This window comes from Copadichromis virginalis, linkage group LG5, assembly GCF_057382275.1.
Source record: "Copadichromis virginalis isolate Kocher_CV1m ecotype Utaka linkage group LG5, C_Virginalis_male_GT1.1, whole genome shotgun sequence".
NCBI lineage: Eukaryota > Metazoa > Chordata > Actinopteri > Cichliformes > Cichlidae > Copadichromis > Copadichromis virginalis.
The window spans coordinates 23,345,763-23,358,051 of record NC_140622.1 but is presented as its reverse complement, the minus strand read 5'-3'; the positions used below and the strand labels follow the sequence as shown (position 1 = coordinate 23,358,051).

General features: G+C 39.0%; 1 protein-coding gene across 2 annotated transcripts in view; it reads right to left on the bottom strand.

Annotated features, from left to right (window-relative positions):
- Nucleotides 1-1,499: 1,499 nt before the first annotated feature.
- The window catches only part of LOC146709735 (voltage-dependent calcium channel subunit alpha-2/delta-2-like), a 42,782-nt gene continuing 31,992 nt past the window's right edge, over nucleotides 1,500-12,289 (bottom strand). Inside the window, exons 21-38 of one of the 2 annotated variants that reach the window (XM_085456837.1) lie at nucleotides 11,517-11,578; nucleotides 11,288-11,364; nucleotides 11,144-11,204; nucleotides 10,972-11,069; nucleotides 10,795-10,885; nucleotides 10,646-10,708; nucleotides 10,455-10,558; nucleotides 9,872-9,970; nucleotides 9,666-9,757; nucleotides 9,536-9,586; nucleotides 8,798-8,869; nucleotides 7,708-7,860; nucleotides 7,566-7,618; nucleotides 7,312-7,367; nucleotides 6,978-7,101; nucleotides 6,762-6,871; nucleotides 6,578-6,660; nucleotides 1,500-6,060 (exon numbers count right to left, since the gene is read on the bottom strand). In XM_085456837.1, coding sequence (XP_085312963.1) covers nucleotides 5,947-6,060; nucleotides 6,578-6,660; nucleotides 6,762-6,871; nucleotides 6,978-7,101; nucleotides 7,312-7,367; nucleotides 7,566-7,618; nucleotides 7,708-7,860; nucleotides 8,798-8,869; nucleotides 9,536-9,586; nucleotides 9,666-9,757; nucleotides 9,872-9,970; nucleotides 10,455-10,558; nucleotides 10,646-10,708; nucleotides 10,795-10,885; nucleotides 10,972-11,069; nucleotides 11,144-11,204; nucleotides 11,288-11,364; nucleotides 11,517-11,578 — 1,563 coding nt within the window. In that variant the 3' untranslated portion in view covers nucleotides 1,500-5,946. The remainder of the gene's footprint in view (nucleotides 6,061-6,577; nucleotides 6,661-6,761; nucleotides 6,872-6,977; nucleotides 7,102-7,311; nucleotides 7,368-7,565; nucleotides 7,619-7,707; nucleotides 7,861-8,797; nucleotides 8,870-9,535; nucleotides 9,587-9,665; nucleotides 9,758-9,871; nucleotides 9,971-10,454; nucleotides 10,559-10,645; nucleotides 10,709-10,794; nucleotides 10,886-10,971; nucleotides 11,070-11,143; nucleotides 11,205-11,287; nucleotides 11,365-11,516; nucleotides 11,579-12,289) is intronic. The other variant, XM_085456838.1, reaches the window with a different exon arrangement.

Sequence of the window (12,289 nt, the reverse complement as noted above, 5' to 3'; positions counted from 1 at the left end):
GGTAGGACGGCTGATTTACTGAATCATAGAAGCATCAACAACCTCTATCCGGAGGTTTTAGTGTCAACGACAGATCTCAGCCTACTGTTTGATATCCTCTCTAAATGAAGTTAGAAAAAATCACCATGATTAGTTTCCAAGCAGCTTAACTCTTGGATTACTTTTCTGGTTCTCATCAGTCCCCTCAAAATTATTGATGCGATCCTAAACAGCTGACAGAACTTTTTCTGCATCAGATAACAGAGGAACCGCTCAGTGGCTCAACTGAAGTTATTATACAGCAGCATCACCACGGTCTAAAAAGAGTACACAGTGCCTGAATCCACAGAAGACTGTGAAAAAGAAAATAGAAAATCAGTACACCAATTTCAATTCAAGGTTGTTTTTTGTTGTTGTTTTTTGGATGTCATAAAAAAAATCATCTGTTGCTTACTAGAGTCTAAAATGATTTAAATACAACCTTGGATGAATAACACACAACATATTATACTATGTGAATATTAACAAATCTAAGCCAAAATACAAATTTAAAGTCTTGCTGCTTCTGTAAGAATCAAGAGGGTAAGCAGCAGTAATTGTAATAAAAAGAAAATAACCATCTAGACCAGCTGTTGTGTTAACACAATAGGAGAAAAGCAGTGATCTTAAAGGAGCAGCTGTTGCTGTCTATCAGTCCAGAAAGGCTTATAAGCCCAAGTCCATCACTCTACAGTGAGCTGTGCAGAAATGAACCTCAGTGTACTTAAACATAGAGGAGTGGAAAGAGGAATGGGGCAAAAGTCCTGCACAATGATGTGAGAGACTGATTAAAAAGTCATAAAGAAAATCGTGACTTCAGGTTTCTGCTACTGAACTGGGTTCAACTTTGATTTTTACACGCTGCTTAATCATTTTTGATTAGCTTTGTTTAAATAATCAGTGACATTGTGTCATTATTTATTTATTATTTATCTGAGGTGTAATTTAATTATTGTACAACCTGGTGAGGACCTTTTAAACCTATGCAAGCGGGTGTATTTTGCTTTGTTGTTTTTCTATTTCTAATTATATCTGTCATTTTGAAATTTGATACCAGCGACATGTCTCTAAAAAGATGAGGTAGGGGCATTAGGGCGCATAACATGGGTAACTTACACATCAATGAAAGGCCCATTGATACCCTGTCATATGTAATACATCTCTATTAGGTGGTGCAGGTATTATAAAATGAAATGTATGAGATGGGACTTCCCTGTCCCATGTTTTTAACTTGTTGCAATCAAAATCATGCTTGCCAATTTCAGCTGTTAATATGTTGTTTTTGCACCAAGATTTAAATAATTTACAAATCACTTTGTTCATTTTAGTAACATTTTGTAACTTTTTGCACATCTCCTTGATAAGGGATTATAAAGAGCTGCAGTGTGTAAATCTTTGCGTTATAATAGTGTGCTGAAGTGTGAGGGTCACCCAACGAAAATAACAAATGAGCGAAGAAAAAGTACCAATCAGAGCTGAAGTGAAAAATATCAATAGCATTTAATCACCAAAGATATAAACATTTAAATATCCATTTTGTAATGTGGCTGACAAAATCTTTACAAAGTTAAGCCTTCGTCTTCTGCTGACTGCTTCACGTTGTCTGTACAAAAATGAGGTGGCGCAGGAGACTGGCACAAAGAGAGAAAACTGTCCCAAGTAAACAACAACGTCGGCAAAATGAAAAGCAAAGTTACAGCAAAAAACATGGACATTCTTCTTGTTTGACAAATTAAAGGACACAGACGTACGGGATATAACGATAACTTTGTCCTATTTCGCTCTTCGTCTTGTAAACTGCACCTTGTGCCCGCGCAACCTCCAAACATATTCACTTCCTTTCTGATCAACGCAAATATCATTCACGATGTTCAAATAAACAAACGAATGAACAAATAAATTTACATTGAAATAAACAAATAACACTTAAACATATTTCATAAACAAAGCCTAATAATAAAGGGGCATCCCCACACATGCCACTGCCTTATTTGTTATGCAGCCGTTAAATGCACGAGTCACTTCCAGTGTTTTTACATCAGTTTTTGCTGAATAAACAAATAAAGTTCAACCAGGCAGTATGCTGCTCATAAATCTTAACTGCTCTGTGCTTTAACTTCCTGCAAAAGGCTTAAACTACAAACGCTAAGTCACTGTAGGCTTCACTGAAGTCAAACTTTCAGCTTCGTTCCTTTACAGGCAGCAAAGAGCTCAGCGACCTCCACTTTACCCAAAATATCCACATTGGGGCACAATCGCACCACCGTCCCCGACAGAGCTGAAGATCCAGATGCAGACAGGAATGTAAAATATCCATCAGACTATGTACAAATTCAAAATATCATGCAAATAAATACCAGTAAATTTAAAACGAAACTACAACACTGACCTCAACAGCAGGAATATATTGTACTGTAGGGTACAAAGAGTTCCACAAAAGTTCTTTCCTCAAAGTACAACAGTGTTGTTTCAAAGACGCAAAATGACCTAAAGGAAATACTGCAGGTCTCAGAGGAACAGCTGTTTCCTGTTTTGGGTCTTCTTTTGAAAGCAGCATTTTTTTTTATTTAATTTTTTTTGAGGTTTTCAACCAATGTTGAGCTTGAATCTGCTTCTCCAGGTCCCCACCATGCTTGGGTACAGCAGAGATGCACAACAGTAGGTATACTGTACATTAACATTCACTCATTTCAGTCAGTCACAACTGAAAAGTTTCCAACAGGCATCAAATATAGAATATAGTGTGGTGCAGATGGGACAAAGTAGAAATCCATGTATATGGACAGTGTCTGTGCCCGGCTGGACCACAGTATGGAGATCAGATGACACAGGCCAGAAGGGCGGCCCAGTTTGTTGGTGTAGATTTGACAAACGTGTCCATGAGAAGGCAGGAAAGGAGGCCGACTCTTCTGTTGTGCACTTTCACGACTGTGCTCCTTTAAAAATATTTTCCTTTAAAAGTTCTATGGGAGCATATTTTTGTTTTTTTCACATTCCCTGACCAGAAAGTCCTCTCAAAGCTGAACCACGGCAACCCTTGAAATTCAAGTGCGTCTTTCACATGGCCTGCACGGTGAATCTCCGCATCTACGATGCGAATGTTCCTGACATCTAAAATGACGAGTGCAACAAGGCACTGCGGGGTGGAACACCAGGCAGACGAAGAGAGAAAATGCATTTTTACAAATATTATTTTAAAAAAACAAAACACATTTTTAAAAAATACCCCTTAACTCTGCAACCAGATCAAATGATTACAGAAAAAGACGTACAAGAATGAATCACTGCGGAAAAACGGATTTCTTCATTTAATCATGCATGCAGCGAGCGCTCATGAATCACACGTAGCACCAGTTTTAGGCTCCTGTCTTTCACTTTCTTCAAAAGAAATCAAAATATGTTCTTTCTACTGGTGCTACCCGGGGGATGTTAGAGCTTCACTAAGCAGAGTGTGACTGTGCAGTGTTTGACAGCTGAAAGTTGCTTCCTCATTCATCTGCTGAAGGGAGGAGAGCGGGGGGGGGTGCTTTTCTATGAAGTTACCTTTGATCTGAGTGTAACAAGAGTACAGATTTTGACATCAAAACTAATTTGAAAGCCAACTATGCAGCAAAACAAACTTGAAATCTCCTGTGCGCACACACTGAGAGTCGACTTAAGAACAACAAATATGTTGATAGATATTAGATTTAATCTGAAGTAGGAAATTTCTCTTTTTTTTATCTAATCTAATGCAAGAAATGATTCCAAACATCTTTAGTGTAATAAACACCTGTCAAAATTACAAAACTGCTACATTTCTTGCTATTGTTGTCAAAAATCTTAGTGCATGATAACACCGAAATGTTCTGCCGCAGTAAGTCATTCAGTGATCAGCGACACGTCAGGGGTATCTCGACAGAAGGTCAGAAAGCGCAGAAGAACATATTCATAACACTGAAAGTTTTTCAGAAGCTACATTCCCCATACAGAAGCATACATAAGTGCATAAATTCAGACTTGACAAACATTGGCAATACAAGAAAAAGGGACAAAGGACTTCCTATCAATCAACTAACTGACGTGTATGTTTAAAAACATGTTGGCAATATGCTGACTTCTGCGAGGCTTGTGCTAATAGACTACGCTGTTAACACTGCACGTTACACTGCAAGTATCCGATGATCACAGCACTTAAATATTGGAGTCCACAAAGGATGCACTAATAGCTCACAAAGTCAGTTACTGTTTGACAATTTAGTTTGTGTTGTTTCATTTCACATCATCTGACGACATCTTACTTGACTGGAAGCACTTCAAGATCATACCGAGCATCTGTGGAGGCGTTCGGAGAAAAAAAGCAAACCTCAGCTTTAACGATTCAGTCAAACAAGCAAACCACACAGATGCTTCTTTGTTGATGTGTCACGCTGGCTTTTCACATCTCTGTTCTCGTTTAGTTTTGAAAAAAATATCTTATGGGAAAAAATGATATTTTTATCTAAATCCTGTCAGACGTGTGCCTAAATCTAATGACATTAGAGGGCAAGGATACTTGACAGAGAAGTCTTTTGGGGTCCTGTCATGCATGACCCAATTTTTAGTACTAAAACTGGCTCGGCAAAGATCAGAACTGGATCAAAGGACACTGAAGTGAATGTGGGTTGAAGGCCCAGATCTACCGTCGTGTGAAAAACAGTTGTAAGTGCAGCGCCTCCTGATCTGTATGTGCAAAGACATCTGCTGGGACCAAACGAGCAAATACAAACAGGTGCAAGGGATTCATTTCAAGCCAACAACAGCATGGGTGCCACAAATAACATCTGAGCAGCCTACAGGTGGGAGTCTTCAAGTCACCCAGCAGCAGATTCAGCTTTTTCATTAAAATTTTCAAGGCAGTGATTGATCTCCATCTATACGCCATTAAATATCTTAGTTTGCCCTTTATCTGAACCGTTAACAACACTGTGACACTGTATGGTTGAAAAGTCATATACATTTTAATATATTCAGCTGATCAGTAACGTTAAGTACTGAAAGCTCTAAAAACTCTTGGTACTGTCCTTATTTAACTGTTACTCGTCTGTTAAGCCACTCAGAGCTCCTCAGAATAAAAGGTGATGGTGCGTACAGCCTCGTACGTTCAGTGGTAGAAAGTAATAATTACGTATTTTACACTACCTGTAAATACAGTGTTAGGTTTCTTGTACTTTACTAGAATTCAAAATATACCATGCATCTCAAAGGTATCCCATGGATTTTATATACAGATATATATATATACACAGCTCTACACTTGCAAAGGCCGGGAGGACGAAGGCTACGAGCTAGCATAAACTGTACAGTGCTGTAAAAAGGTTTTTCCTCCTTTCCTGAGTCCTTTCTCAAAGATAACCCAAGTAAATACAGATGCACTTTATAAATTATAATTGCATTTATTAAGCAAAAAAAAAGCTATAGAAACCTAGGTGGCCCTATGTGAAAAAGCTAAATCATGAAGTAACTGTGTTTAACCACATCTAGGAAGTTCAGGGAGTAATGTAATAATATGATACACTGTTCTGCTGCCACATTAGATTCTAGACAGTGAAACACAGTCAAACAAACGTGATCAACAATCTTCTACTGCTGGGTGGCTTTGGTCGTCTCCCTGACTTTTTGCCGTGGCTAAGCCTTTATGCAATAAATAAATAAAAATGTAAAGATGCTGTCTCAGTTTAAATAGCATGCACACGCAACGCATTATAATCATATGTTTTGCACTCAAGCCCCGAAACACCAAGAAATGCATTAGCAATAAGGCAAAAGACACTATGAGCTGATCCAGGGGTTTCTTTCAAAGCACTGTTCTCTGTGAGCTGTTTGTAGTTCAGAAAAGAAGAATTTTACAGTTGCTGTTTGATCTACTCTTCAGTAGATCCGAGCCTTAACCTACAGAGATCAAAAATGTCAGAGCGTTTGCATGTGTGAGAGATGAAAGAGAGGCAGAGTGAGCTGAATGAAGAGGAGGACTCCTATGGAGGACTGCAGGGAATGACCTCGTCCACACTCTGACGTGTTTTCCTGCAAAGAGAGTAAAAAGTGAATCCTTTTGTTCTCCACAACTAATGACCCTGGAGTCTTACAGTAAGAAAATGTGTCTTAATCCTGACCATGCAATGGAACAACACCACAGTATGTTTTTCAGGGGTGTCAAACCCTAATGTTCAGTTTTACAAAAATAATTTGTTTTAGCCTTAGCCAACGGTTGTGGGAGCATTAGGACTTTAGTTTAGGACATTAGGATAGGATATTAGGACATTAGTTCACTTACTATGCAAAAGCAACTGAATGGAAGAGCCACACATTGTTTTGCTTACTGCTGAATTTTCAACTTTAATCACTATCTAATATACCTCCTTAGTAGCAGGTCTCTGTATTTTTTCAAATAGTTGTCACTGGATAGTAGTTTAATTGGTTATTCTTGATAATTATTGTTTGTGTGACGTTACAAATATTTTTTTTCTCAGAATTTCCTATCACACGCTCAGGACTAAGACACAAAATGATTCCTTTGAATAATAACAGCACAGGCACTTACTAAGGCACTGTAGTCAAAGCAGGAAGTCGGGCCTTTACGATATCGTGTATTGTTCAATACTTCACACGGATTTTCCTCCTGAACTGTTGGTTGTTGGTTATGGCGGTAACAGCAAACATAAAAACATATCTTCTACCTCTACAAAAATGAAAATGTCAGAAGTGTTCGACAGCAGAAAGGATACACTCTGTTCTGACCTGGGTCAGTGTCTCAATCTCACACGACTGGCAGAGCAGTTTCTCGGCGACCACAAAAAGCAGGTTTGTGTTTTCGATCCTCTTTGCATGGAACAGTCTGTAGGAGACAGTGACAAGTATTTAGCCAGCTCCATATGGACAGCACAGGGCTGCGAGCTCATAAACACTGCAAGCTGATTTTGCTGATTCTGTAGAAAACTCACCTGGAGCAGTTTCCACAGTCCTGCAGCATATTGTAGGAGTTTGTGGTGTTTGTGAAGTAGAACTGGCTTTGGATGGTCACACAGCTGCTTTCTTTAGTCTCAAAGCCTTCGATGAGGACATCAGCTAAAGAAACAAAAGCATGTTCAAAATCAGCTTATAACATAATGACATTATTTAGTTGCAGTCGAACACTTACTTAATGATGACGGGAAAATAACAAAGTAAGAATACAGTGAAATTCCTGAAAGTTTACTATTCATCCAATGTGTGTTTCCTTTCTTACTGTGTACCATATAAAACAATAAGGAATACATCAGTTCACATGCATGTCACCTTGATAGAGCCAGCTGTTATAGGCCAGTCCATAAAGAAGCTGCTGAAACACAGACCTGAAAAAGACATTAAAGAAAGAAAACATCGTTCAATAACAGTAAACTCAGAGCTATATATAAACAGCTCAAAATAACCGTGCAGGAGCTGTCGAACACAAAAAATATAAAATCACTTTCATGTACACAGCAAAGACTGTTTTAAAAAGACATAAAGTGAAGTAGATTTCATCTGATTTGCTGCAAATAAAGTCTCACCATGCCATTGTTGATGTCCACCATGCCAAGCTCAAAACATCAGCAATGGACGGCTGGAGAGACAGAGAAAATTAAGAAATGAAGGCAAACGTCTCAGACTGTCTAATCATTCAGAGTTTGACGGCCTGATGTTGTCTCTTACCACAAAAACACCTCTCGGTGCTGCGCCGGTGTGGCTGCTGCTGACCGGCTCACATGCAGACTGGTACTGGAAAGACTGCCGTCGAGTGAAGATCGAATTGTTGTAGAGGGCATACATCAGGGGAGCGTCCACATCGCCAAAGAAAAGACCAATCTGAGATTTTTTTTAAAAAGAAGGACAATAAGACAGTTACAGGGAGCAATAAAAACGTGAGAATAATGGCTCAACACTGAGCTCAAAATTATAGAAGCTTTGCATGATTCACAGATTTAAAAAAAATCCCAAATCACTTTATATTTCATAGTGCCAAAGTTCCTCTTCTTTTTTTGATTGATGAACCCCTCAAATTCATCCATATATGTCTGAGTCTGAAACTGCTACAGGATAAAATATCCAGAGCAACAAAGACTACAGCTAGGCCTCTCCGTACATACTATACTATACACGATGATTACTTTATTTGGTGATACAAGGCATAAAAAGATCCAATGAGTAGGTGTAGGGAAAGAGATAAACTGGTGATGCAAGTAGAAAACGTCTGCTCCAAGAAATACTAAAGGTGATTTAAAATATAAATTGTTATTTTCCTGCGACCATACTATAGGTTTATTTTATATACTGAAAGAAATAGATGATTATTGCACAAATCAAGCAGAGACTTTTCACATCTATAGAGCAAGAGGACTGCAGTTTGATCAGGTGTGTATGCTGTGTCTATGACAAATGCACTGCTGCTCCTCACTAAAGTGGAAAGAAGTCCCTGGAAACCACTGAGCTTCCTGTTTCACAGGAATTAGTTTTACATAGATTTCCTTCATAATTTAAAATCCTGGCAATGATTGGTTTGTTACAGGAAAAGTCCCAGTAGCTCATTGCCCAGACGTTTTATCATCACTTGCAGTATGAGGTCTTTAAAACTTACTCTAAAACTTACGAAAATCCCAAATTTACATTTTCTACCTAAATCCTCATTTTCCACTGGGCTGCATCGGAGTCTTTGGTGTGCCGAGTCTTATGTCTTATGTTTGATACCCCTGCTATGGATGACATGCATCATAAAGGGTAGACACATTACAGCACATAGACATACCTTTTGGAAGTGATCTGCCTGATTGGACATAACCAGGAACCCACCATCATCAATGAGATAGCAGCCGAGTTCCTGCAGAAGACAGTGTGGGTGCAGCAGAACACAGGAAGAAAGACAAAGTTTGATCTTACTAGAGCGAAAACAGACAGTTAAAAATCAATAAAAGATGTAATATGTGTTATTATATTCTGGACAATATTGAAATGTATTAAATAATATGGTAGAAGCATTTGTGATTGCAGTCATTTGCATTTTAAATCATGTGTGAAGGTCTCCTTAAGGCTTGGGGGCTGTGACAAGAACTGTCAAGCATTCAGCTGACAGCAGTTGAAGTTACAGGCTGATTCCCAACAGTTTATAGAGAAAAAAAGAGAAGAAGAAAAAATATTGTAGCTTTAAAAAAAAAAGGTTACATTTATGACAACAACTCATGAGTGAGCGCTTATGAGCTTTAATCACCCTCATAACCATTTACATGCAGCAGTGTGGATTATGTTAATCACGCTGGACACATTTATAAGAATTCCTTTTTTCTGTGAGTTGTCTGAAAGAGAAACAAGCAGCAACAACAGTTTTCTTCTGGGCTACAAACTGTGAATGACGTGAAATAAAAGGCCAGTCTATTAATCACAGTTTCATCAAGTTAATCACCACTGAGGGACCTTAGATTGGTCATTAAACTGATGGCACTGTCCTGCTGCGGCGCAGCGAGAGAGTGAAATAAAGAAAAGTGCTTACATTTGTGTCCATCTCGCAATCCATCTCGCAACTTCTCAGAGGTCCACACTGCTTAACAAAATGAGACCATGTGAGATTTTTGTTTAGGTGAATTTGCTTTTAACAGGTGATTTAGACTCAGAATCTGTACCTTGTGTGACCCCTGCCGGCCATCTGACATGTTGCTGGCCAGGATTTTGAACTTATCCACCCAAGCTTCCAAGTCCAGCTTCCCACCAACCACTGCAGGACGACATCCACAGGATCAGAGTAAAAGGAGAACGGGACGAGAACAGGAATCACAACAAACCAAAAACCCCAATTTCATATGTATAACAGACCAGATAAAAATCTTACCTGCAGGTCTGAGCAGTTTTCCTGCTAAATTAACCTCCACAGCTGAACTAACCACAATTTCACTCGTCCCATTTTCTGCTGCAATGGGGTCATCCAAAGCTGGTGGAAATACACGGACATGAAAATAAGACAATTGGCTGAAATGAGCCAAGATCTTGGGATTAAGATGTTGCATAAACGTTCTATGAAACACGATCAAAGTATAGGTAACGGAATCAAGTAATGACACCTGAGAGAGTTTCCATTTGAGTGATTTCCTTAAAAATGTTTTTTAAAACCTAATTCAGTGGCAGGCGGCTCGAAATAAACATCAAAGTTGAAGCAGAGAAGCAACTTATATTAGCTTTGCACAAAGTTAGGGAACTGCGGGAGCCTGTCTCTGCTCAAATGTAACAAAACGTGCTTACCAGCATGTGTAATGCTCACTATTTTAATTATTTAAAATAGTATGAAACATAACAAAATATAAGCTTGAAATATCAGCTGATGCCAAGCTCATGATTACCAGACAAACTATTGTTTTAGTAACGTTTACATCAGCGTCTCCTTTGAGTCAGTGAAGTCTGGCTGCTTAGTTACTCACAGGATCTGAGTGTAGATCTGAACATGTAGCCTTTGTTGTCGAGGCTCCGTCTGTAGAAATTTGAATTGAAGGGTTCAGGGTCCTCATCCCACAACTCGGCAGCTCTACAAAAACACGTGAACACAAGTCATCAAAAGTTTTCAAGTGGAAAGTTGTAGGAGCTTGAATAAGTAATTACTTTTATCACTCACATGTTGGGAAAAACTCGTGTTATTCCTCCGTCTGTGGATGCAAATACAGCTAGGAAGCCATACCTGTAACATTTGTTACTTCTTCAGCTCTAGTTTTGCACTATAGTAGTTTACACAAAAAACAACAACAACAATAGAACCAAACTTACGAATTGAGGTCCTTGTTCTTCCATACACGAGAAGCAAGCTGCCCGATGATCCTAGAATCAAAAATCAGGTTGTGGATCAGGCCATGGTCACCTGCAAAATATTTTAAAAAAATGTGGTGAATATCTTATCGGTGTGTCTACAGCAGTGAGATATTTTCATTCTGTTAACGCACTCACACTCATCAGATTCAGGGGAGAGGTCAAGCATGAGAGACAGAAAGTTCTGCAAGAACTGGGTGTTGTTGTCAGAAAGCTGCAGACGCTTGCAGTATTCCCTGCGGACACGGCAGCATAAATAAGCACCTTCCTTTTACTGAAGAATGAAATCATGACAGATGAAGATAGTCACCTTGGAGCTAGAAACACGTGCCCTGATGATTCAAAGGAGCTGGGCAGCAAAGACTGCATATCTGTAACACGAAAGAAGAGAGAGTGTGAAATGCTTCTGGTTTCCTTGGATGTAAACCTGAACACCCTGCCTCCATGTACTCACACTGGAGCTGCAGCATCACATCGCTCAGATCTGCCTTGATGTAGTACTCATTGTAGGATGGTAATACTAGACCGAGACTGCAGGTGGCAGCATCCCGACAGGATTCCAGTATGAATGGGGGATACAAAAAGATGGTGGGTCTTGGAGTGAATCAATCTGTGCCTGCAGGCCTCACTGGGCCACAGCTGGTTGGTTTTTATTCATGATTCATGACTCTCTATCCGCTCACCTGTAGTCTGTTCCATTGATAGGAGTCCAGGTGTAACCCCTGTAGACCTCATCGATGTAGCGCTGCAGAGGTAAAGAATTTCAATAAACATAAGAGGCAAAGCTAATAAAGTACAGTGATCAAAGTTTAAGCATTTTTAACTTTCAAAAACTGTGTTTGCTATTCGTCAGACTACTGCAGCCCTGCCTGGGTTGTACATTGTAAAATTAATGTTCACGTTTATGTTTCTACACACAGTCCAAGTCCACATAACAAGCTCCTTTAAGAATTTGATTAACTTAGATCACCAGACTGTCAGCAGTTTCTGCAGATAGAGTATGAAATTTGCTCAAATATACCTAATTTTTTATTAAATAAGATTTGGACCTTATATAACCTAAAACTATTTTATTATTTTAAAAACCTGTGAATTAAAGACAATGCAAGACTTCAGCTGCTTATTTCAGCATGCAGGAATGGTAATATGATGTGATTGTATAGGCTAAGCAGCTTATCTTTAAGATACAGCGTTTACATAAAGAACAAAAAGGCAAAAAAAAGAGATAAAACATCCCCATGCCCCATACAACACAGAAATATACCCAACTGTCAGATAGAGCCCCCATAACTAATAAATAAATAAATCAAATGCACATACAGATAAACATAAAGGAAACAGCACTGAGACATCAGCAGGCATTTAAGAGAAGCAAGAGCCCAGGTTGGTACAAAAACCTCCTACTGGATAATCAGCCGTAAATAATCAACCTCATAATAGGAACTTATAGACCAAA